The 26849-nt window shown below is 44.6% G+C and overlaps 1 protein-coding gene across 1 annotated transcript in view; it reads left to right on the top strand.

The window, feature by feature from the left end:
* patj (PATJ crumbs cell polarity complex component) overlaps positions 1 to 26849 on the top strand; it is a 205433-nt gene that overhangs the window by 66278 nt on the left and 112306 nt on the right. Inside the window, exons 24-27 of the mRNA XM_065008500.1 lie at positions 217 to 279; positions 1293 to 1403; positions 1783 to 1842; positions 3114 to 3219. Coding sequence (XP_064864572.1) covers positions 217 to 279; positions 1293 to 1403; positions 1783 to 1842; positions 3114 to 3219 — 340 coding nt within the window. The remainder of the gene's footprint in view (positions 1 to 216; positions 280 to 1292; positions 1404 to 1782; positions 1843 to 3113; positions 3220 to 26849) is intronic.

Genomic DNA, 26849 nt, shown 5'->3' with positions numbered 1-26849 from the left:
CTCCCACCCTCCCTCTCCCTTTTTTAAGCCTAAAGCTAGTCAGTGATTTGTGAAGCTGTGTAACAAAAGAATAATAGGAACCCTCTGTTTAAAAAATAAATAAAAATGTAATCCCAGAATGTAGCTTTACGTCGGTGTACTGATGCAGATATTTATTTTTAACTTGTCTCCTTGTATGTTTTGGAGAAAACATTTATGAATGAATTAAATGAACAGGTACTGCCGGAGAGCCCAGCGGGACGCACTTGCGTGCTGAAGACCGGAGACAAGATATTGCAGGTGAGGAGGGGAGAACACTATGACAGCGCTAAAGCAGTGACACTGCAATGATACAGGAAAGCTAATTCAACACTGTAGCAACGGTAGTGGAACACCACATGTCAATGCTACAGAAATGTAAATGAGGCGTCACAGCGATTCCGGACAGGTTGGTGTGACCTCTGTTTGTATCCTCTCGCTCTCTCCCTCTGTCGTGGTCTTTCTCTTTCTCTCTGTCGTGGTCTTTCTCTTTCTCTCTGTCGTGGTCTTTCTCTTTCTCTCTGTCGTGGTCTTTCTCTTTCTCTCTGTCGTGGTCTCTGTCTCTCTCTCTCTCTCTCTCTCTCGTGGTCTCTGTGGTCTCTCTCTGTCGTGGTCTCTCTCTCTCTCTCTGTCGTGGTCTCTCTCTCTCTCTCTGTCGTGGTCTCTGTCGTGGTCTCTCTCTCTCTGTCGTGGTCTCTCTCTCTCTGTCGTGGTCTCTCTCTCTCTGTCGTGGTCTCTCTCTCTCTCTCTCTCTGTCGTGGTCTCTGTGGTCTCTCTCTGTCGTGGTCTCTCTGTCGTGGTCTCTCTCTCTCTCTGTCGTGGTCTCTCTCTCTCTCTCTGTCGTGGTCTCTCTCTCTCTCTCTGTCGTGGTCTCTCTCTGTCGTGGTCTCTCTCTCTCTCTCTCTCTCTGTCGTGGTCTCTCTCTCTCTCTCTCTCTCTCTCTCTGTCGTGGTCTCTCTCTCTCTCTCTCTGTCGCGGTCTCTCTCTCTCTCTCTCTCTCTCTCTCTGCCGCGGTCGGTCTCTCGCTCTCTGCCGCGGTCGGTCTCTCGCTCTCTGTCGCGGTTTCTCTCGCTCGCTCTCTGTTGTGGTTTTGCTCTCTGTCGTGTTTTTCTCTCTTGCCCATTTATTTATTTTTCAATACCCTTCCACTTTCCATCAATTTCCTCTCACCCCTCTTTATCTCATGCTTTCCCTTTTTTATTTCTATGTTATCTGTCCTTCCTTCTCCCTCTCTCCTCCTTCTCCCCCTCTCTGTGTGTGCGTGCATGTGTCAGGTATCAGGTGTGGACCTCCAGAATGCCAGCCATGAGGATGCGGTCCAGGCCATCAAGGCAGCTCCCAGTCCCGTGGTCTTCATCGTCCAGAGCCTCACTGCCACGCCGCGGGTAAACACACCACATACACACACACACACAGACACACACGTCTGTGTGCACCCACATAGGTACACACAGGAGCACAACCCGAATATATACTTTATGTCCCTCTGATGCTCAGTTGGTTGTCTTTTGGAACGGCAGAGGTACCCATGCCCCCTTCTTTGCCTTAGAGAATTGGTTTGGTGGCGCTCACCAAGTTTCCTCTCCCTCTCTTGTAGGTTATACTTTCTGGCAGAATGTCTGGTAGTTGGTTTGTTGTTTCGGGCCGGTGCTTGGTGTCTGTTATCTAAGCATGAATGGAGTTTGACTCTCTTTCTTTGTGCCTGTGTGTTTGTGTGTGTGTGTGTGTGCGCGCACCTATGTCTGCATGTCTTTCTCTTTCCAGCCTGTCTCGTTAACCGCGCCCAGTTACAACAAACACAAGGCAAAGAGGAGAGTCATGCCGGTAAGCAGCCCCCACTTTCTGACAAAGTTTTTCTGGTGGTGGAAATGTGGCGGGCTTGGTTATAACTTCTGAAGTAGGTTTTATAACACATTTCCATTTAAGTTGTCTGTCCCTTTATGTTACCAGGACATAGAAACCCTAAACTCTGTCGTTTGTGTGTGTGTGAGACCCATTTCTGGAATTACAATTATTATAATTTTTTACTGTTGATGTCTTTGCTTTAGCAACAGTGGCCTTGTCATTCATGCTAATAAAGTTTGAGGTCGAGAGGAGGAGGAGAGTTTCGACACTGCGACCCAGCTTCAGGAAATGCCTGATCTCAATCGAGAGCCAATCAAGTCTCATCACTCTATAAGTGCCCGAGTGAGACGAGCTTGATTACGACACTGTCAGCCGGCAATGAATTGAAACCTTAATCATTTGGCATTAACAGACCCAGCTTTGATTTCTATTAGCGTCACGTCCGCCTCTGGAGGACGAAGGACTGTTAAACACAACGAGGAAGGCGTTTTAATTATATCCAGATACTCTGATTATGTTCTTTACTCCTGTGTCCCAAGTCCAACTGTGGACTACCGTGTGTATCTCCCTCTGGATAATGTGGGAGGAGGGGAAGCGTATGAGACGGATGGGGGCCGACGCTGCCAGTGAGTGATTTTAGGCAATTGACCCCATTTTAGAGGTCTGAGAATGTAGACGAGGAGCACTTTCACATTTCAGCACATGTACTGCACAGTTACATTTCCCAAACACTTTATTGCGATAGGGAGATGCTCGAGTGCTGTCGGGTAGATTTCATCCTCCTTCCCTTTTCCCCTCACTCCTGGAGGCGCAGGCCCTCTCTTCTTTATTTATTTTTTTCTTCTCCAAGGCTGCTCTTTGACATTTCCAAGGACCTGGTCACCTTTCATCTTGGGTGAACACTTCCTCAAGCAGAGAGGTAGACATTCAAGTCACCTGTACGGTTCCTTCCGATTCGGTGCAGATGAATGGTAGGAGGTGAGGAAGAAAGCTACTTTAGACTCTGTCGGGGATGGATCCCTTTGATCCTGACAGCCGTAACACCGGTTCTATGAACTAAATTGTGCAGTTAGTTGGCTACTTCAAAAAATAAACGAAATCCACAGCAGGCAGCTTTTTAATTGGGTGGCGGGCTGGTTCTGGCCCGCGGGGCAGTAGTTGTCCCGTGTCTACCCTAGCCCCACACCTGTGATTCATATCTTTGGTGTTTCTGAGAAGCATGGTGTCTTTTTTTTTTTCCTAATCTGCAGAACGCGGCAGTAGGAGGCGCCCCTCCCCCGATGAGACTCCCCCCGCCCTACCGACCCCCCAGTCAGCTGACAGAGGAGCAGGACGAGGAGCTGGAAGAGGCCAAAGGTCAGTCTTTGCTCTCTCCAATCGTAAACTGTGTTGCCTCTGACCAGTTGTCAGCTGTGTTCTTGGGTACGTCCAATGAAAACTTTGCCTTGTATATAAGCCTTAAAGGGATAGTTCACCTAAACTACAGCATTACTTGAATATTTATTGGATCTTGGAAAGTCATTTGAGCAATTGGTTAAACTATCCTTTTAAGTGAAAGTCAATCAACTGTCCCTGTCTGGCTCTGAGCTCCACTCTATTGCCCTGGTCACTTCAGACCCTCCATTAGGAGTGTTGACTGGAGTTCAGCTAGCCTGGATTCCCACAAGGTAAACGATGGTGAAACAGAGCATTATAGTTGGATTCCAGGCTAGAGTTCCAGCACCCATACAATGCCGAAGTGCTTTAAGCCCCCGGTGTAAAAACACTACACAAACCCAATCTATACTTACAATGTGTTCCCTATTCACCACCTCCACCGATTTCCCAACAATCAACAAAGTCAGTGAAGCTGCAACTCGTAGGGAATGGAGGTGAGCTCATTGCTGTGTTTTCGTTCCAACGCTTCACCTCCCCTAAGCTATTATAGTGGGTGGCTTACGCCTGTCTGTCCAGTGTGCCCCGAAGCGTTGCCTCTTTCAACTGCTCCTCCACATGGGAGAGCGGACGCACAAATACCACACACACACACACACAGGTTATGAAAGCTTTTCCTTCTGACAACTTGTGGGGCGAGATGAGGTAAACGTTGGAGTCGTCTCCACCGCAATCAACGCTACATTAATTCAGTAGATGTCACAGTGATGGTTGAAATGGAATTGTTAGGAATGACTGGTACATTTTAAGACTTTCTTGAATTATATATTTTTTTGCCAGACACACACACTGTTTGTTTGCATGTAATGGGGGAATTTGCAGTCGCCTCTGCTACCATCTTTGCTGCTTTAGTTCTGTAAATGTTAGCTCAAGCTTTTAAAAGGCATTGTAAAGACGGGTACAACGATGGAGTGGTGTGTGTGTGTGTGTGTGTGTGTGTGACAATGGACATTGGCAAACACTGATCCTAGATCAAGACCATGGGCGGTAAATGGAAGGGCTGCGCTGGGGGCGAATGTCACGGCATACTGATTCCAGACCTGGGTTCAAATACTATTCGAAAACGTTGAGTTACTTTGATCGTTCGCTCGAATCTGCCTTACTCCAGGGGTTTGCCGTTTTGTGACTATGCTGTTGGCCAGGTAAGGTCCATTGAGCACAGATAAAGCCATTTGAAATGATTTTGAATAGTGTTTGAACCCCGTTGTCATGTGGAAATGACTCACTGGAAATCCTCAACAAAGACGAGCCTGTTTGGCAACGTTAATACTACTGTACGTGGAGTGGTTCTGAATGAATGCTGTGACGTAATCCCAAGAAATACACAGAAACGTGTCTGTATAGGCTACGAGGTAGCACTCAACATCTAGTGTAGTCAAATCTAGGCCTAGAGGTACTCAATAGCTTGGCCAGAAAGTTTGTGGCACAACGTTTTGCTACTGTATGCCAGAATGAATATGTCCATGTGTATTGAATATGACCCATATGTATTCATTAGAGCGCACAGTAGCAAAACCTTTGCACATCGTTTTTCTTTCTTATTGGACATGGAAGTCTCCCCTGGTGTCCCAGGTCTCAATCCCTGATAGAAGGGCTCATGTCAAAAGTAGTACATTATGTAGGGAATAGGTTGACATTTGGGACATTCATTTGTTTTTTATGTTGATCTAATAAAGATTTTATGAATTTGTCACGAATGTGGTCAGCTGTAATCATGCAATAATCACTAGGACACAACGTACATTAGCATAATGCCTGTTGTTCTATGCATGAATAATTTGTTTGGCCGGCTAGATAATTGCTATCAGGGACAGGCACTTCAAATAGGCATATACATCTTTTTAAAAGTCCTCTGTATAGCTCCAAAATCGTTGTAAAATTTCATTGAATTCTACAAAGTGGGCGAGACCCAAGAACCACACAGTCCATTCTCCCTTGTGATGTACGTCCTAGAGTTATAGGTTCTGGGATGCCAAAGTATTTTGGACTGAACTGGTATGTGTGTGTGTGTGTGCGCACTCTGAATCAATGTGTGCAGCGTTACAGTAAATGAATGCCACCATCTGGACCACGGTTCTGGTTGGAAAGAACACTGCGGGGAAGACGATTCACTAGTGGCCAGGCAATGGAGGAGGGAGAGAGAAATTTGTGTTGCAGCCAGAGCTGGCATTTATCCCAGCCTGGCAACATGTCTTCTAGCCGGATGAATAATTGAGGAGGCAGCCAGCGCAGTTTGGGTCCTGGATGCTGTTTGACTGAAACATATCAGACAATATACCGCGGATATGATGCAAAAATATTTGTTTACTGTTCTATTAATGTTGGTAACCAGTTTATAATAGCAATAACCCTTAGGGGTTTGTGGTATATGGCCAATATATCCCCAGCTAAGGGCTGCGTCAAGCTAGCGCCCCACCTGGCCAACATCCAGTGAAATTGCAGAGAGCCAAATTCAAAAACAGAAATACTCATTATAAAAATTCATAAAACATACAAGTGTTATAAATAATAATAATAATCTCCTTGTTAATCTAACCACGGTGTCAGATTTCAAAAAGGCTTTACGGCGAAAGCATACCATGCGATTATCTGAGAACAGCGTCCAGCAGACAAATCATTACAAACAGTAACCAGCCAAGTAGAAGAGTTACACAAGTCAGAAATAGAGAAAATGAATCACTTACATTTGATCTTCATATGGTTGCACTCAGAAGACATTCATTTACTTAATAAATGTTCGATTTGTTCGATAAAGTCTTTCTCTTTATCCAAAAACCTCAGTTTTGTTCAGTAATGCACAGGCTCAAATGCAGTCACGAAGCTCGTAGAAACATGTCAAACAATGTTTATAATCAATCCTAAGGTTTGTTTTTAGCCTAAATAATAGATAATATTTCAACCGGACAATAACGTTGTCTATTTAAACAAGAAAGGCGAGCTCTCGTTCTCGCGCATGAAAAATCTCTAGGCCACTGTAGTGTCCACTCATTCAGACTGGTCTTACTCCCTAATTTTTCAGAATAGAAGCCTGAAACTATTTCTAAATACTGTTGATATCTTGAGGAAGGCATAGGAAGTGCAATTTGAGTCCTAAGTCAATGGATACTGTAAAGGCAATAGAAAACTACAAAAATAAAAATAAATCCTACTTCCTGGATGGGTCTTTATCAGGTTTTCGCCTGCCAAAGCAGTTCTGTTATACTCAGACATTATTTTAACAGTTTTGGAAACTTTAGTGTTTTCTATCCAAATATATATATATATATATACTGCTCAAAAAAAATAAAGGGAACACTTAAACAACACAATGTAACTCCAAGTCAATAACACTTCTGTGAAATCAAACTGTCCACTTAGGAAGCAACACTGATTGACAATAAATGTCACATGCTGTTGTGCAAATGGAATAGACAACAGGTGGAAATTATAGGCAATTAGCAAGACACCCCTAATAAAGGAGTGGTTCTGCAGGTGATGACCACAGACCACTTCTCAGTTCCTATGCTTCCTGGCTGATGTTTTGATCACTTTTGAATGCTGGCGGTGCTTTCACTCTAGTGGTAGCATGAGACGGAGTTACAACCCACACAAGTGGCTCAGGTAGTGCAGCTCATCCAGGATGGAACATCAATGCGAGCTGTGGCAAGAAGGTTTGCTGTGTCTGTCAGCATAGTGTCCAGAGCATGGAGGCGCTACCAGGAGACAGGCCAGTACATCAGGCGACGTGGAGAAGGCCGTAGGAGGGCAACAACCCAGCAGCAGGACCGCTACCTCTTCCTTTTGTGTTAGGAGGAGCAGGAGGAGCACTGCCAGAGCCCTGCAAAATGACCTCCAGCAGGCCACAAATGTGCATTTGTCTGCTCAAACGGTCAGAAACAGACTCCATGAGGGTGGTATGAGGGCCCGACATCCACAGGTGGGGGTTGTGCTTACAGCCCAACACCGTGCAGGACGTTTGGAATTTGCCAGAGAACACCAAGATTGGCAAATTCGCCACTGGCGCCCTGTGCTCTTCACAGATGAAAGCAGGTTCACACTGAGCACATGTGACAGACGTGACAGAGTCTGGAGGCGCCGTGGAGAACGTTCTGCTGCCTGCAACATCCTCCAGCATGACCGGTTTGGTGTGGGGTGGCATTTCTTTGGGGGGCCGCACAGCCCTCCATGTGCTCGCCAGAGGTAGCCTGACTGCCATTAGGTATGGAGATGAGATCCTCAGACCCCTTGTGAGACCATATGCTGGTGCGGTTGGCCCTGGGTTCCTCCTAATGCAAGACAATGCTAGACCTCATGTTGCTGGAGTGTGTCAGCAGTTCCTGCAAGAGGAAAGCATTGATGCTATGGACTGGCCCACCCTTTCCCCAGACCTGAATCCAATTGAGCACATCTGGGACATCATGTCTCGCTCCATCCACCAATGCCACGTTGCACCACAGACTGTCCAGGAGTTGGCGGATGCTTTAGTCCAGGTCTGGGAGGGGAGACCATCCTCCACCTCATCGGGAGCATGCCCAGGCATTGTAGGGAGGTCATAGAGCCACGTGGAGGCCACACACACTACTGAGCCTCATTTTGACTTTTTTAAGGACATTACATCAAAGTTGGATCAGTCTGTAGTGTGGTTTTCCACTTTCATTTTGAGTGTGACTCCAAATCCAGACCTCCATGGGTTGATAAATTTGATTTCCATTGATAATTTTTGTGATTTTGTTGTCAGCACATTCAACTATGTAAAGAAAAAAGTATTTAATAAGAATATTTCATTCATTCAGATCTAGGATGTGTTATTTTAGTGTTCCCTTTATTTTTTTGAGCAGTGTGTGTATATATATATATATGTATGTGTGTGTGTATATATATCCTACCCTAGAGAAGTTAAATATACCACACCCCCTCGGGCCTTACTGTAACCTATAGGCTACAGAATATGCATACTGTGCATGTACTGTGCATTTGGACTTTATTCAGACCCCTTGACCTTGTCCACATTTTGTTACGTTACAGCCTTGTTCTAAAATGGATAAAATAGTTTTCTCACACAATAACTTAGTGACGAAGCACAAACAGGTTTTTAGAAATGTTAACAAATGTATTACAAATAAATAAAACATTTTACCTAAGTATTCAGACCCTTTACTCAGTACTTCATTGAAGCACCTTTGGCAGCAATTACACCCTCGAATCTTCTTGGGCATGACTCTACAAGCTTGGCACACCAGTATTTTGGGAGTCTCCCATTCTTATCTGCAGATCCTCAAGCTTTGTCAGGTTGGAAGGGGAGCGTCGCTGCACAGCTATTTCCAGGTCTCTCCAGAGGTGTTTGATTGGGTTTAAGTCAGGGCTTTGGCTGAGCCACTCAAGGACATTCGGATCAAGGATCTCTCTGTACTTTTCTCCATCAATTTTCTCTCGATCCTGACGAGTCTCCCACAGCATAATGCTGCCACCACAATATTTCACCGTAGGGATGATGCCAGGTTTCCTCCAGACGTGACGATTGGCATTCAGGCCAAAGAGTTCAATCTTGGTTTCATCAGACCAGAGAATCTTGTTTCCCATGGTCTGAGAGTCCTTTAAGTGCCTTTTGGTAAACTCCAAGCGGGCTGTCATGTGCCTTTTTTACTGAGGAGTGGCTACCATAAAGGCCTGATTAGTGGAGTCCTGCAGAGATGGTTGTCCTTTTGGAATGTTCTCCCATCTCCACAGAGCACCTCAAGAGCTCTTGTCAATGACCATTGGGTTCTTGGTCACCTCGCTTACCAAGGCCCTTCTCCCCTGATTTCTCAGTTTGGCCCGGCGACCAGATCTAGGAAGAGTCTTGGTGGTTCCAAACTTGTACCATTTAAGAATGATGGAGGCGCAGGGCAGAACAGAGAACTGACAAGATGTATGTAAACAGTGTTCTTATACTGTGATAGGCCAACAGACGGGTTGGGACAATGTCTATCACAGTAGAGGCTGAGCGTGGTTTAGACTTGCTCAGCCTATCGCAGGCGCTCAGGCGGGTCCCTGCTTCTTGGAGTCCTCCCTCCGTCGATGTATAGATTCCTACTGTTCTGGTATCGCAGCCTAGTTAGAACAGTTGCTCAGTTCCTGCTATTGTGTTGTTCAGTATTTTTCCATCTAAGTTAAACCTCGTGATGACCACCCCTCCCTATCACAACTTTGTAAGATACAGCAAGTCACACCATGTGCTCAAAATTGTTACATACAAACACAAGGACAAAGCATCTGCTGGGCTGTTATCTACAGTTTTGCAACATGCAGGTCACACCATGTTACTCAGTTCTTGTCACACACAAACAGGCAAGTAGCAAGCAGTTGTTTAATCTCATAATGATGCTCCAGTGCACAAATGCAGACACCTCACACAACCAACATCAGATAATATTTAATCATATATATGCTAATGGCTATAATGTAAAATACAGGATCCCACAACATGCACTGTCAACTGTAGGACATTACATGTCCAATCAATTGAATTCACCACAGGTGGACTCAAATCAAGTTGTAGAAATATCTCAAGGATGATCAATGTCAAGTCTCATGGTAAAGTGTCTGAATACTTTTGGAAATGTATTTCTGTTTTATTTTTAATACATTTGCAAAAATTTATTTAAAAAAACTGATTTCACTTTGTCGTTATGGGGTATGGTGTGGAGATTGATGAAGGGAAAAAAACAATATAATCAAATTTAGAATAAGGCTGTCATGTAACAAGTGGAACAAGTCAATAAGTCTGAATACTTTCCAAATGCACTGTATGTAGAGGCAAGAAGATGCACACTTGTCGCGTGAACTGTTTATTCACACACACTCAAACTGATACACACATTGCTCAAATGCAAACTGTACGTACACTATTCTATATGAGAAATTCAGAGCCACAGGGCTTTGCTCAGACATTGGAGAACTCAGAATAGCGACAAGTATCTCACCCACAGTACTACTGTAATAAATAAGACCTCAGATCTTTTCTGTCCTGGTGTGTTTGGAGATTGTTTTGTTTGATAAATGGCCTTGCCCCCAGTGAAGCCATTGTCCTTGGAGAAGATAACAGTTGGGATCGCACTGTAGTGTGGAGTCACTGTACTGTAGTCTTGCAAAACCAGAACGCATGTTTGAGTTGGTGCAAAATTGGTGTCTGATTGTTGTGTGTGCATGCTTGCTTGCGCGTGTGTGTGTCAGTGGTGTAAAAGTACCCATTTGTCATACTTGAGTAAAAGTGAAGATAGCTTAATTGAACATTTCTCAAGTAAAAGTTCACACTGCAAAATACTACTTGAGTGAAAGTATTCGGTTTTAAATATTCTTTAAGTATCAAAAGTAAATGAAATTGCTAAAATATACTTTATCAAAATACTTTATAATTTTAAATTCCCTATCATTTTTAATTCTCGACCAGGGATGTTCTCTTGATAAGTGTGTGAATTGGATCATTTTCTGTCCTGCTAAGCATACAAAATGTAACTAGTACTTTTTTGGTGTGAGGGAAAATGTATGGAGTAAAAAGTACATTTTCTTTAGGAATGTAGTAAAGTAAAAGTTGTCAAAAATATAAATAGTTAACTACAGACCCCCCCAAATACTTCAGTACTTTAAAGTACTTTTCACCACTGCTGTGTGTAGTTTAACATATCGCTGTAACAGAATTGGTGTGTGTGTGCGCGTGTCACATGTAACTAGTCATGTTTGCGGTGGCTCATTGTTCGTTTCCTTAAGTCTCGCTGGTTTACAATGTGTCCCCAATGTGCAAGAGGACAATGTGTATTGGTATAGTACAGCCTCTGTTTTCTTGATTGATTCGACTGTCATTGCATAGGAAAAATCTATAAATTACACATGGCAGAGGCGTATAGAAGTCACTGCAAGGCAAAACAAACACCGCTCTCGCACCCTGTCGTTTTGTCGCTGTGAGAGCGAAGAAGCACGTTGACTAGATGCTGAGGGCTGTAAGTGTGTCTCTTTGTGTTATCATATTCTAACAGCAGTGTCCATGTACCTCCATTGTTTCTTATACGTGTGTGCACGTTCCTGAGTTCAGTCATGTGCTGAGATGGCGCAAGGGGGATTCCCAGGTAGGTGAGTGTGAGACACTTGGTAGTTTAGGCTTCCTTTTCAGAGGAAGTAGACTGTAAGTGATTCAGCAACACCACTCTGCCAGTTCTTTGTGATCTTGCGAGGGGCTACCGTCCACACAATACACTACCGCACCACGCTCGCGCCTGTCTACTAGCTAGTAGCTACATTTCCCTTTCACATGTATGCAAACGAGTCACCTTTCGGGGCGAAATTCACCGTTCTGAATCCAAAGTAGGTGCCCTACGTGATTCGTGTAGATCCGACGAGGAAAGTTTGGGCGATGGCTGTATCCAAGGCTCAGCCAATCGTTCACATAACAGAAATGCAGCAAGTGACTGAAGAGAGACGAGACAACCAATTTGCTAGTTACAGCATCAGCGCGCGCTCTGGAAAGACAGCGGGAGAGTGGAAAGGCAGTTTGCCAGTTAACCTGTTGTGACGAGCAATCCCGTATCCGGGATCGTAATTATAGTTTCAAAGCTCATTACCATAACGCAACTTTAACTATTCATGAAAATCGCAAATGAAATGAAATAAATATATTGGCTCTCAAGCTTAGCCTTTTGTTAACAACACTGTCATCTCAGATTTTCAAAATATGCTTTTCAACCATAGCAAAACAAGCATTTGTGTAAGAGTATTGATAGCTAGCATAGCATTAAGCCTAGCATTCAGCAGGCAACATTTTCACAAAAACAAGAAAAGCATTCAAATAAAATCATTTACCTTTGAAGAACTTCGGATGTTTTCAATGAGGAGACTCTCAGTTAGATAGCAAATGTTCAGTTTTTCCAAAAATATTATTTGTGTAGGAGAAATCGCTACGTTTTGTTCATCACGTTTGGCTGAGAAAAAATCCAGAAAATTCAGTCATCAAAACGCCAAACTTTTTTCCAAATTAACTCCATAATATCGACAGAAACATGGCAAACATTGTTTGGAATCAATCCTCAAGGTTTTTTTCACGTATCTATTCGATGATGAGTCATTCGTGGCAGTTTGGTTTCTCCTCTGAATCACATGGAAAATTACATGCAGCTGGAGATTACGCACCAATTTCGACAGAGGACACCAGGCGGACACCTGGTAAATGTAGTCTCTTATGGTCAATCTTCCAATGATATGCCTACAAATACGTCACAATGCTGCAGACACCTTGGGGAAACGACAAAGTGTAGGCTCGTTCCTGGCGCATTCACAGCCATATAAGGAGACATTGGAACACAGCGCCTCAAAAATCTGGCTCACTTCCTGTTTGAAGTTTCATCTTGGTTTCGCCTGTAGCATTAGTTCTGTGGCACTCACAGACAATATCTTTGCAGTTTTGGAAACGTCAGTGTTTTCTTTCCAAAGCTGTCAATTATATGCATAGTCGAGCATCTTTTCGTGACAAAATATCTTGTTTAAAAATGAAACATTTTTTTATCCATAAATTAAAAGAGCGCCCCCTATATCCAAGAAGTTAACAGCAGCGTGTCCCCTGAACGATAACGAAGAGGTAGGTGAGATGCCTGACCATGGAGACGGGGGTGAGGTGATGAAGCGTACTTCACGAGTTGTAACCAAAAAACAACCGGCATTTGGATTGTTTGAGGTGAGGGAGAAGTGGTGGAACAAGAATGGTTAGAATTGTTAAATATCTTGCTACAGTAGCTGGATCAAATTCTCCGTTAGCTAGCCAGAGAAATGTTGAGCAACATTAGCAAATTTAGCTGATCAAATAGAGTTTATGGTGTGAAGATTTGCTGGCTCTAATAAAGTCAGACCCCTAGCTAGCTAGCGTTAGTAACCTAACCAATTCTCTATAGTATTAGCTGGTAATGTTCCTGTTCCTCTAGTTATAATGCGTTATTTGCTTACTGGACCCTGCCAATCTGTGTGAAATGTTAACTAGCTAATGAACTAACTACAATCTGTGAACTAACAGTAGTGTTTTCTCTTTACAGTATGTGGTTAATTTTCAGAATGAGAATTAGGTGAAAATGAGGCCTTGTTGAACAAGTGGATTCAGGGATCAAGTGTAGCTGTAGCTGGGCCTGGTTTAAACTGGATGTCACTATAGAGGTGAAAGGAACCCCCCACACTTTCCCTCTTTCTCACTTTTTCTATACAGTGGATAAAAAGAGGTATGCCAGGAGTACTCTCTACCTGAAAGAGATCCATTTCGCCAACAAAGGGTCTCGTGCTCTGCTGGCACATTGTAGAACAAAGTCCACAGGCAGAAAATGTACAATGTAATAATGTGCAGTGCAGCCCAAAGATATTGCTTTTGTTGTGTTGAATTTGACAGTAACACTGAGTGAGGGGGGATTCTTTTTGCACACATATGTAACCTTGTGCACTATAGTGGCCACTAAAATAGAGCAACAATAGAATGCCTGTTTGTTTCATTCTATTTCTTAATTAAGATGTTTTTTTCCTAAGTGCAATATTTAGATGTGGTGAGGTCACAAGCATTCTATTATAAAGGCTGTCATGGCTAACTGCAATATTAGTGTATTGTTTTTTTCTCAAGACTTGAGTGTCATTTAGTAATGTCTAGGCAACAAATAACATTCGATTGCTTTCTTTACATTTTTTTAGCTGCGAGTTAGGTTCACATGATCCACTTTTTATTTTAAAAACAGACTGATCATGTAGATCATATTCTTTGTTATTTAATTAGTTAAAACCTGCATTTCCCCCTAACAGGGAAGTTTTTTTTTTTTTTTTTTTTTTGCATGTTCCAGTGCGAAATAAAATAGTGTCACCATTTTGGACCCTCATCAGTTTGTGTCCCTGCTCTCAGCTCCGACGAGTGACTAGTCATGTTTCTGCCCGTTGGCAGGTGGCTGTGTGTGTCTTTCATCACAACACCCTACCTAGCATTAAATGCATATGAACGCTGCCCCAAACGTCATATTCAGTATGAGACAACGGAACGTTAATACCACCACAGTGGTATGTTAATCACACAACTGTCTTATAGGGTTTGAATCCTAGCATCCACATCATTCTCCCATTGGCATAAATGCATGACTAAGTGAAAATCTAACTTAAGTGGAAGTTAGGGTTCAGCCCTTTATGAATATAGCCTGGCCTATATGATAACAATTATACGTTATTATAAATGGATCCCACCTGTCATAGTATGATGGGTGATTGATAGTGATAACTCCCTGTCCATATGTGATGTGAGCTGAGTGATTGATAATTGCTGCGACGGGTGGCGGAAGGAGGTATGGATTTCTTGTTGCTCTCTAATTACGCTGGCCACTCACTTTGTGTGCACATGTGGTTCTCTCTGTGTGTGTGTGTGTGTGTGTGTGTGTGTGTATGCCACTCAGTGTGTGAGTGTGAAGTCTCCAGTGTGTTGTGTTCCTGGACAGCGCGTGTGTATGTTAAGGATTGAAGTGGGTCAAGAGCCAGCAATACCCCAATCATTGTCACAATGACTGGTAAGGCCCAGCCTGTCTTATCTGTATGTCTGTCTGTCAAAAAGCCTGTTAGTCTGTCTGTCTGTGTCTGTGTACCTAGTCCTTCTTTGTCTGTCTGAGAGCCAGTCTGTCTGCGTAGTCTCTCACTGCAGGGGAGGGGTACCTTAAATGATAATTTGCTGCAGTCACAGCCCGTCTGTCTCTCCGCTGCTGCAGTCACAGCCCGTCTGTCTCTCCGCTGCTGCAGTCACAGCCCGTCTGTCTCTCCGCTGCTGCAGTCACAGCCCGTCTGTCTCTCCGCTGCTGCAGTCACAGCCCGTCTGTCTGTCTCTCCGCTGCTGCAGTCACAGCCCCCGTCTGTCTCTCCGCTCCGCTGCTGCAGTCACAGCCCGTCTGTCTCTCCGCTGCTGCAGTCACAGCCCGTCTGTCTCTCCGCTGCTGCAGTCACAGCCCGTCTGTCTCTCCGCTGCTGCAGTCACAGCCCGTCTGTCTCTCCGCTGCTGCAGTCACAGCCCGTCTGTCTCTCCGCTGCTGCAGTCACAGCCCGTCTGTCGCTCCGCTGCTGCAGTCGCAGCCCGTCTGTCGCTCCGCTGCTGCAGTCACAGCCCGTCTGTCGCTCCGCTGCTGCAGTCACAGCCCGTCTGTCGCTCCGCTGCTGCAGTCACAGCCCGTCTGTCGCTCCGCTGCTGCAGTCACAGCCCGTCTGTCGCTCCGCTGCTGCAGTCACAGCCCGTCTGTCGCTCCGCTGCTGCAGTCACAGCCCGTCTGTCGCTCCGCTGCTGCAGTCACAGCCCGTCTGTCGCTCCGCTGCTGCAGTCACAGCCCGTCTCTGTCGCTCCGCTGCTGCAGTCCTGCTCTGTGGCTCACATAGTGCTTTTTGGACTTGTTGGAATGCTAGGGTACTGGAGAACTCTAAACGATAGCAGTTCAGTTACTAGAGCCCTGGTGACGGGCTATAAGACAGAGCAGGAAAAGTATTGGCTTTAACATGAGACATGACTGTTTCAGTCCCAAATGGCACCACATTCACGTCATACTGTCGTTCGCTACTTTTCTATCAGGCTCCTATCAAAAGTAGTGAACTATATAGAGAATAGGCTGCCATTTGGGACCGGCCCACTGAGTTGTCGTTCATTCACGTCCTGATATTTGACAATATCTGATGTTTCCTCTGGTGTAGTGTGAAATGGTGGTTTCTATGTTGATTTTGGGGTGAACTGTCCCTTTAGCTGGTGTTTGGTGTGGGTTCCTAGGGTGGTGACGGGAGCTCAGCTTTCTCTTGGTGTGGGGATGTGTGTGTGTGTGTGTGTGAAGGGTAGGTCAGCCTGTGTTTTGTCAAGCTCTAGGTAGGAAAATTGATGTGATGTCTGAAGAGCTGTTGCTGTTCTCAATGTTGCTTATAAACTAGTCAATGTGCATAGCTTAAGGAAACACTTTTCAGAATCAATCTTTAGAATGTTTTTTTTCCTCCCTTTAGTTGGATAAGAGTTTCAAGAACCAACTGGATCTGAGCCATGCTTGGTATGGCTGGGAATTGGCAGGGACTCAACATTTTATATTATCACAATACTTAGGTTCCGATATGTATTGCGACTCTCACGATTCTATATGCGTTTCGATTAGAGTCTTCGATTTTTGTGATTTCAGGCACAGCCGACTAGCGCTAGCTAACGCTACCTACAGTAGTTATTTTCATGTTTATAAATCGATACTCAAATCAATATAATATCGTCCATAAATAAAATTGTGATATTTTACCTATCAATGGGTTATTTTTCTCCCCCCAACATGAATGCTTGGAGGAATAATGGAAATTCTATAACTGCTCATTTGAATACCAAGGCATAAAGCCTTCGTCAGTGTGTTGGCCTTACTGAGACAGACCCGACTAGAGCATGATTGCGGTTTGTCCCTTTGTTTGTCCTGAGCCGTGATGCATGTTTCTGACATATTTAGCCCTATGTCGTCTTCAGTCTCCTTTAGTTCTGCCTTAATTAACAACAAGTAGGCCTAACGAGCAAGCAAGCAGCCACAGAGAAATAGTCACTGTGGAGCAACGGCGTTCTCCCTCTCAACCCTCTAGTCTTTTCTCTTTTGTTACCCTTCGGGCTGTCACTTCTGGTCATCCTTCTCCCTTCCTCTCTTCTCTCTCTCCCCCTCTTTCTTTCTCCCTTGTTTTTTTTCTATACCCCCCCCCCTCTCCTTCCTTCCCCCTTCCATTACACATGCTACTTCTCCCCTGAGTCCGGTGGCGACAAGACAGTGGAGTCCCTCTCTCTCTCTTAAACCCCCCCCCGTTCCTCCTTCCTTCCTCTGCGTGTTGGTTTGTGTCTAGAGAGCCGTTTAATGGACTGTTCCTCAGCTGGGAGCTGAATATCAGCATCTATCTGGCTGGGGCCGATAGCCTGACAACCCCCGCGCCTCCTCTGTATATTTAAGACCCAAACTAATCGCCTCTGCATTTTACAGACCGCGTCGCATTTATAGAAGGCAAGAAGACCCTGTTTGCAGCTCTCGATCCTAACACTGTGTTTAGTGTATTAGGTTTCTCTCATAGCAGGCTTAACAAACAAGGGCTAAGCCCATATTAGACATAGCCATTTTGAAAACAGCAACATGCACTATTAACTTTAAATGAAACGCTAGTGTTTTTTTTTCTTTGACATCTTAAGAGCTGGAGGGCTAGTGACCTTTTAATCCCTCTTTTTTATTTTTAAGACCAGTTATTAAGCGACGATTTAGACCTGTTATTAGCCTTGCTAAGGAAGTTAGCGAGCAGCAAAGGAAAAGGCTTTAATCTGTGTCTTTCTCTTTGTCTTTGCAGGGGGGCGTATTGGCTGACGGTTGTTTGTTGCCGGGCGGCTAAGGGTGGGGCCAGGGATGTAACCTAACCAATAGAACGTCTGTACTAACATGAGAGAGTGGGGAAAATGCCCGCCTTGTCCTGTCTCTGTGCACTGTGTGTTATTTCCCCTTTTGTAGCCTGTGGCTGGTTGAATTTCTTCTCTAATAAAGTGTTTCTCAATACATTCCTGGGGCACCCCAAGGCTTTGTACTGTGTACACTTTATTTGAATCTAGGGCTTGGCGATGAGTTGAATAAGGTGTGATATTGCTGGGCTAGAACAAGGTGCACCACGTGGGAACTCCCGACTCCCGAGGGGATTATGGCTTGAACTTTCTCTCCCCTTTCAGCTTGACTTTCGCCACAGTGAAGTTAAAATACTTTCAGTAGTTTTCTGAATGGTTTTGGTGTTGTGACTATATGCTTCAAGGGGCTCATGAGACATATGTGGCAGGGTCTACAGGAAATCATGGAGTAGAATAAGAAAACCATCTACGTCACGGACACCGACGTCACACTTCCCGACAAACGAAACACCTTCGCCCGCTTTGAGGACAATACAGTACCACCGTCGTGGCCCGCGAACATGGACTGCGCCCCCCTCCTTCTCCGTGGCCAACGTGAATAAAACATTGTTACAGGAATAAATTCCTCTGTTTTTAATACCCAATTAAAATTAAACACTCTGTCAATTCATAAGAATTTGTAAGACTCTTATTTGTATAAAATGGACAGAGACCAGTCTTTAAAATCAACCAGCAGCGTTTTTCTCGAGAGTACTGCCCATGATACATTTTACCACAGGTTATAAACTGAAAATTACATCATTAGTTTTCTAACTGTCCCGTCTCTTCTTGACACTGGTACAAAGGCTGTATAGTTCTCAAGCCTTCCCACATCGTCTATCCTTACTAAGATAATTTACGATCAGAGCCAAGGTCTGCCTGTGTAGATAAGCCTTCTAGCCAGTCTGGCTATAAGTTCATTCATTTCTACCAAGGAACAGACAGTAATTGTTCTAATTCTTGATTATATTTACACACATTATATTCAGTACTAGGATTATAAAGAAAATTCATACATATACAGTAATATAATAGTATTCTGATTAGTCTGTCCTGAAAAAAAAATTCCCTTAACAAACATTTAAATGTGTTAACCCTCGCAGGGCGGCAGGCCCAGACGGCATCCCTAGCCGCATCCTCAGAGCATGCGCAGACCAGCTAGCTGGAGTGTTAACGGACATATTAAATCGCTCCCTATCCCAGTCTGCTGTCCCCACATGCTTCAAGATGGCCACCATTGTTCCTGTTCCCAAGAAGGCGAAGATAACTGAACGACTACCGCCCCGTAGCACTCACTTCTGAAGTGCTTTGAGAGACTAGTCATGGATCATATCACCTCCACCTCACCAACCACCCTAGACCCACTTCAGTTTACATACCGCCCCAACAGGTCTACAGATGATGCAATCGCCATCACACTGCCCTATCCCATCTGGACAAGAGGAATACCTATGTAAGAATGCTGTTCATTGACTACAGCTCAGCATTCAAAAACAAGGTACCCTCTAAGCTCATCATTAAGCTGGAGGCCCTGGGTCTCAACCCCGCCCTGTGCAATTGGGTCCTGAACTTTCTGACAGGCCGCCCCCCAGGTGGTGAAGGTAGGAAATAACATCTCCACTTAGCTGACCCTAAACACTGGGGCCCCACAAGGGTGCATGCTCCGCCCCCTCCTGTATTCCTGGCCATGCACGCCTCCAACTCAATCATCAAGTTTGCGGACTACACAACAGTAGTAGGCTTGATTACCAACCATGACGAGACAGCCAGCCTACAGGAAGGAGGTGAGGGCACTGGGAGTGTGGTGTCAGGAAAACAACCTCTCACTCAACGTCAACTAAACCCCCCTATCCACATCGAAGAGACAGCAGTGGAGAAGGTGTAAAGTTTTAAGTTCCTCGGTGTACACATCACAGAACAACTGAAATGGTCCACTCACACAGACAGTGTGGTGAAGACGCAACAGCATCTCTTCAACCTCAGGAGGCTGAAGAAATTTGGCTTGTCACCCAAAACCCTGAAGAGCTTTTAGAGATGCACAATCGAGAGCATCCTGTCGGGCTGTATCACAGCCTGGTACGGCAACTGCACCTCCCTCAACCGCAAGGCTCTCCAGAGGGTGGAGCAGACTGCACAACGCATCACCGGGGGCAAACTACCTGCCCTCCATGGCATCTACAGCATCAATTTATTAAATGGATCACTAGTCACTTTAAATTGTAACTTTAATAATGTTTACACATCTTACATTACTCACATCATATGTATATACTGTATTTTATAATATCTATTGCACCTTGCCAATGCCGCTCGGCCATCGCTCATCCATGTATTTATGTTCTCAGTCACCCCTTTTAGATTTGTCTATTAGGTGGTTGTTGGGGAATTGTGAGATTACTTGTTAGATATTACTGCACTGTCGGAAGTAGAAGCACAAGAATTTCACTACACTCACATTAACATCTGCTAATCATGTGTATGTGACCAATAAAATTTGATTTGGTTTTGATTTTATAGTCTTTCTGAATATTCTTCTAGCTGAATCAAACACAGGCTGTATCTTCAGTGGCTTACTTCCCTTCGAGTACCATCTGGTCTACTCTGTTTCCCCAGTGGCGAGATGTAGACATTGTCATGAATATTATAAACGTGCGTACTTGTTGGTTTTATCTCATGCAGTGCTTTGTATTGGCTCTTGTCAAGGACTACTTTTGTTTCAATGGTTTTTCATGAACCACCTGTGTAGGCTTATAGGTTATCTTTAGCACACTCCTCCAACCCAACCCGACCTGGGGCGGCAGGGTAGCCTAGTGGTTAGAGCGTTGGACTAGTAACCTGAAGGTTGCAAGTTCAAACCCCCGAGCTGACAAGGTCATTCTGTCGTTCTGCCCCTGAACAGGCAGTTAGCCCACTGTTCCTAGGCTGTCATTGAAAATAAGAATTTGTTCTTAACTGACTTGCCTGGTTAAATAAAGGTTAAATAAAGGTAAAATAAATTAAAAACCCTGAATTCCTTTGCCGTGTCTGAATCCTGGCTTCGGAAGGCCACCAAAAATTCTGAGATTTCCATCCCCAACTACAACATTTTCCATCAAGATAGAACTGCCCAAGGGGAAGTAGTTGCAATCTACTGCAGAGAGATCCTCCAAAGTTCTGTCATACTTTCCAGGTCTATGCCTAACAGTTCGCTCTTCTAATTAAAAAAATTAATTTCTCCAGAAATAAGTCTCTCACTGTTGCCGCCTGCCCCCTCAGCTCCAAGCTGTACCCTGGACACCGTATGTGAATTGATTGCCCCCCATCTATCTTCAGAGTTCGTTCTGTTAGGTGACCTAAACTGGGATATGCTTAACACTCCGAACAATTCTACAATCTAAACTAGATGCCCTCAATCTCACACAAATTATCAAGGAACCCACCAGCTACAACCCTAAATCTGTAAACATGGGCACCTTCATAGATATTATCCTGACCAACTTGCCCTCCATACACCTGCTGTTTTCAATCAGGATCTCAGCGACCACTGCCTCATTGCCTGCATCCGCTATGGGTCTTCGGTCAAACACTCCATAAAACACTTCTGCGAGCAGGCCTTTCTAATCGACCTGGCCCGGATGCCCTGGAAGGATATTGACCTCATCCAATCAGTAGAGGATTCCTGGTCATTATTTAAAAGTAATTTCCTCACCCTATTAAATAAGCATGCCCCTTTCAAAAAATGTAGAACTAAGAACAGATATAGCCCTTGGTTCACTCCGGACCGGACTGCCCTTGACCAGCACAAAAACATCCTGTGGCGGACTGCGCTATCATCGAATAGGATCCGTGATATGCAACTTTTCAGGGAAGTCAGGAACCAATACACAGTCAGTCAGGAAAGCAAAGGCTAGCATTTTCAAACAGAAATTTGCATCCTGTAGCTCAAACTCCAAAAAGTTTTGGGACACTGTAAAGTCCATGGGGAATAAGAGCACCTCCTCCCAGCTGCCCACTGCACTGAGGCTAGGAAACACTGTCACCACAAATAAATCCACGGTAATTGATCATTTCAAGAAACATTTCTCTGTCTGGCCATGCTTTCCTCCTGGCTACCCCAACCCCGGCCAACCGTTCCGCACAACCCGCAGCTACTTGCCCAATCCTCGCCAGCTACTCCTTCACCCAAATCCAGATAGCAGATGTTCTGAAAGAGCTGCAAAACCTGGACCCGTACAAATCAGCTGGACTAGACAATCTTTCTAAAATGATCTGCCGCCAAAGTTGCAACCCCTATTACCAGTCTGTTCAACATCTCTTTCGTATAGTCCGAGATTCCTAAAGATTGGAAAGCTGCCGCGGTCGTCCCCCTCTTCAAAGGGGAGACACACTAGACCCAAACTGTTACAGACCTATATCCATCCTGCCCTGCCTTTCTAAAGTCTTCAAAAGCCAAGTTAACAAACAGATCACTGACCATTTAGAATCCCACCTTACCTTCTCCGCTGTGCAATCCGGTTTCCGAGCTGGTCACGGGTGCACCTCAGCCACGCTCAAGGTCCTAAACGATATCATAACCACCATCGATAAAAGACAGTACTGTGCAGCTGTCTTCATTGACTTGGCCAAGGCTTTCGACTCTGTCAAACACCGTATTCTTATCAGCAGACTCAACAGCCTCGGTTTCTCAAATGACTGCCTCTCCTGTTTCACCAACTACTTCTCAGATGGAGTTCAGTGTGTCAAATCGGAGGGCCTGTTGTCCGGACCTCTGGCAGTCTCTATTTGGGGTACCACAGCGTTCAATTCTCGGGCCGACTCTTTTCTCTGAATATATCATTGATGTCGCTCTTGCTGAGGATGATTCCTTGATCCACCTCTACGCAAACGACACCATTCTGTATACATGTGGCCCTTCTTTGGACACTGTGTTAACAAACCTCCAAACGAGCTTCAATGCCATACAACACTCCTTCCGTGGCCTCCAACTGCTCTTAAATGCTTGTAAAACTAAATGCATGCTCTTCAACCGATCGCTGCCCGCCTGACGAGCATCACTACTTTGGACTGTTCTGACTTAGGTATTTGTAATTGTCCACATATTCTAAGTGTCTGGTTAGACTGTAAACTCTCCTTCCAGACTCATATTAAGCATCTCCAATCCAAAATTAAATATGGAATCGGCTTCCTATTTCGCAACAAAGCCTCCTTCACTCACGCTGCCAAAAATACCCCCGTAAAACTCACCATGCTGCCTGCCGATCCTCGACTTCGGCAATGTCATTTACAAATTAGCCTCCCAACACTACTCAGCAAATTGGATGCAGTCCATCACTGTACCATCCGTTTTGTCACCAAAGCCCCATATACCACCCACCACTGCGACCTGTATGCTCTTGTCGGCTGGCCCTCGCTACATATTCGTCGCCAGACCCACTGGCTCCAGGTCATCTATAAGTCTTTGCTAGGTAAAGCTCTACCTTGTCTCAGCTCACTGGTCACCATAACAACACCCAGCCGTAGCACGTGCTCCAGCAGGTATATTTCACTGGTCATCCCCAAAGCCAACACCTCCTTTGGCCGCCTTTCCTTCCAGTTCTCTGCTGCCAAGGACTGGAACGAATTGCAAAAATCGCTGAAGTTGGAGACCTATCACTAAATGCCAAATTGTAATTACTTCGCTACTATGGCCTATTTATTGCCTTACCTCCTTACGCCATTTGCACACACTGTATATAGACTTTTTCTATTGTGTTATTGACTGTACGTTTATTCCTTGTAACGCTGTCGTTTGTGTCGCACTGCTTTTCTTTATCTTGGCCACGTCGCAGTTGTAAATGAGAACTCGTTCTCAACTAGCCTACCTGGTTAAATAAAGGTGAGTTTACATTTTTTTTTTTTTATGAATGCATTTACAGGAATTTCTGCATTTAGCCTACAAAGGCTGTTGTAAGGATCTGTTTTTTTTTTTTAAACTAGGCAAGTCAGTTAAGAACAAATTCTTAATTACAAGGACTGCTTGACCACCATTTGCCTCATGCAGTGCCCAAACCTTAACCCGGATGACACTGGGCCAATTGTGCACCGCCCTATGGGACTTCCAATCATGGCTGTTTGTGATACAGCCTGGAATTGAACCAGGGTCTGTAGTGATGTTTCTAGCACTGAGATGCAGCGCCTTAGACCGCTGAGCCACTCGGGAGGCCAAATAACACTTCTCAGAATGTTTTTTTAATGGCTCTATAAATGTATTCAGTATTTAACAAGCCTTTTAAGGTCTTGATCATTCCGGCTTGTTCACATGGCCACCCAGTCAACAATACAAGGAACGACCGGGATTATATCTACCTTGGTGTTCCACAATTGCTTGTATCGGTGCCCTGTTGATGCAAATGCATTGATTCCAGACTCCATTTTAAAATGATTGACCTCCGCTAAGGTGAGATTCAACAACAGTGTCTTTGTGAACAAGCTCCCTTTTTACCTTCCCCTCCCACCCTCTTCCTGTTGAGATGTCCTCCATTTGTTATGTCACGTTGCCATGACAATCAGTCACGATGACCTCTGTTGCTGAAGCAGTTCTCTGCTCTCCTGACATATTGCTATCTCACCATATTTTTCATGGCCATCTACTTGATGTCCATTTGTGCAATAAATCATACTCGTTGTTCCTTGATGTGGGGCATTTCTTTAGAGCAATCTAACGTCTTGTCATTAACCCTTAGAAACCCAGAGAAAGTTCTCCTTGCATGAACTTTAAGCAGTGATTAGCACTGCCCAAGGAGAGACCAAACGACACTTTTGGAGAGAGAAAAAAAGTTTGAAATGCATTATAAAATGTGTGGTTTGCAACACTTCATGCCCAAAGTCTCTTATGCCATTTGAACATTTCAATTGACTATACTTTGCCAAAAAATGATGATTATAAAAAAATGTGTTTCTACTCCGGTGTCTCTGGACACCTTATGAGCTTTTTGCATGCATTTGATTTCAGAAACTCAACCCTGGTCTAAACCGTGTGGTGAAAATAGCTAAGGAGTCAACAGACATATTTTGGTCAAGGGTGCATTGTAGGCCTCGCGAAACTAAAAAATTAAGCGCTGCTCTACAGACGTTTTATTCAGACGTTACTTCGGAGACCCTGCCGCACTCTACTCTCTCCACGAGTGGCCACGGATGCAGCTTGGTTGACTTTTTGAGTGGCAGTCCTCTCCTCTCTCGACATGCTTTTCCACTCGTGCTGAGCAGTGTCAGGAGGAGGAGAGCGGGATGGGAAGGGAGAAGAGTGACTGAGAAGAATACTGTATAGCTGCCCGTCTGTCAATATTGAAGGCAGGCAGACTCCCCAGTCGTTCTCATGCAGACTCACTGTCACTCAAGTTCACCCAGCGGGATATTAGAATAAACCCACAATACCAGGGCAAATGTTCTGCGAATGGAGGAGATGCTCGGACCAGGGCCTTGATGCACCCTTCTACCTCTATGCTATTGACAACTGTACACCCAGGTTCCATTGGTAGTACTGTGTGAAATCGGTGTGTGTCTGTGTGTGCATGCATGTTGATAGTGCTTGTGCGTGCGTGTTAACGCTTGTCCAGTCATTACACTGCAGTGTAAATGGGAGTTGACGGCAGAGCTGCAGTATGTGCCAGGCTTGGTTGATTGGCCTGGCAGTGCCCGCTACCCTGGGTGGACTGGCAGCCGGCTCTCATCCATCAACCCGGCTGGCAGGGTGCCGGGCCTTATTTGTCTGTGACCTGGCACCTGGCTGTGATCAGTGCCAGCCTCACCCACCTAATGCCAGACTGATGGGCACAGCCTACCTCACCCTACCTTAGGCCCTGAATATAGTACCCATGGGCACACAGACACACTGTATGACAGACACACACGTTATGACATAGATACACGCGCACACACACCCACACATTAGACACACACACATTAAACAAGCACACACAACCCCTATGACTGACACACACACACACACACCCCTACCGGTAAGCCTGAAAGACCGCAGCTTATCACTGCGTTACGCTCATTTCACTTTGTTCTCACCCCTTGTACAAACAAATTCAGGATCACACACACACACTTACAGATGCAAATATTGAAGCACCCACAAACTTCCCAAACTTCCCAACACACACAGTACGAGGGATGTGCATGAGTACTCGTATGGACGTCAAAACCCGATCTTTAACCAGAGATAAAAAATAAAAATAAAATATTTTAAATACTGTACAACTATTTGGTGGAATGTTTCTTTGTGGCTGCCCGAACGGCCAAGTGAAATGTTGTCTCAAAGTTTTTTTCTTTTTCTTTCTTGAAGACTGTTAATTTGCTTTGACTCTAGTGTTCCATTTGTATATGTGCCATTGCGGGGCACAACAAAAAAGAAACCAAGCTAAGCATCGCACAGTTCTTCCCCCTGAATTCCCTTTCCCCTTAGTGTCTGTCACTCAATTGTGTTCTGACCGCTTTCTCTACGCCTATAAAAACGCATCTACGTTTCTTGACAAATGACAGTTTTAACACAAATAAATGCCCATTATTATTTTTAAATTCTTCAAGCTCTGTCAAAATGGTTGTTCATCATTGGTAGACAACCATTTTAAGGTCTTGCCATTAGATTTTCAAGTAGATTTAAGTAAAAACTAACTCGGCCACTCAGGAACATTCACTGTCTTCTTGATAAGCAACTCCAGTGTCAATTTGGACTTGTGTTTTAGGTTTTGTCCTGCTGAAAGGTGAATTCATCTCCCAGTGTCTGGTGGAAAGCAGACTGAACCAGGTTTTTCCACTAGGATTTTGCCTATGCTTCGCTCCATAAGGCTTGTTCTTTATCTTGAAAAACTCCCCAGTCCTTAACAATTACAAGCATAACCATAACATGATACAGCCACCGTTATGCTTGAAAACATGGAGAGTCGTACTCAGTAATGTGTTGTATTGTATTTGCCCCAAACATAACACTTTGTACAGGATGTTTTATTTCTTGTTTTCCTTTGCCATATTCTTTTAAGCATTACTTTAGTGTCTTGTTGCAAACGGGCACTTCTTTTCACTCTGTCATTTAGGTTAATGTTATGGAGTAACTACATTTACATTACATTTAAGTCATTTAGCAGACGCTCTTATCCAGAGCGACTTACAAATTGGTGCG

The sequence above is a fragment of the Oncorhynchus nerka genome, linkage group LG24 (assembly GCF_034236695.1).
Source record: "Oncorhynchus nerka isolate Pitt River linkage group LG24, Oner_Uvic_2.0, whole genome shotgun sequence".
Taxonomy (NCBI): domain Eukaryota; kingdom Metazoa; phylum Chordata; class Actinopteri; order Salmoniformes; family Salmonidae; genus Oncorhynchus; species Oncorhynchus nerka.
This window is presented reverse-complemented; position numbering and strand designations above follow the sequence as displayed.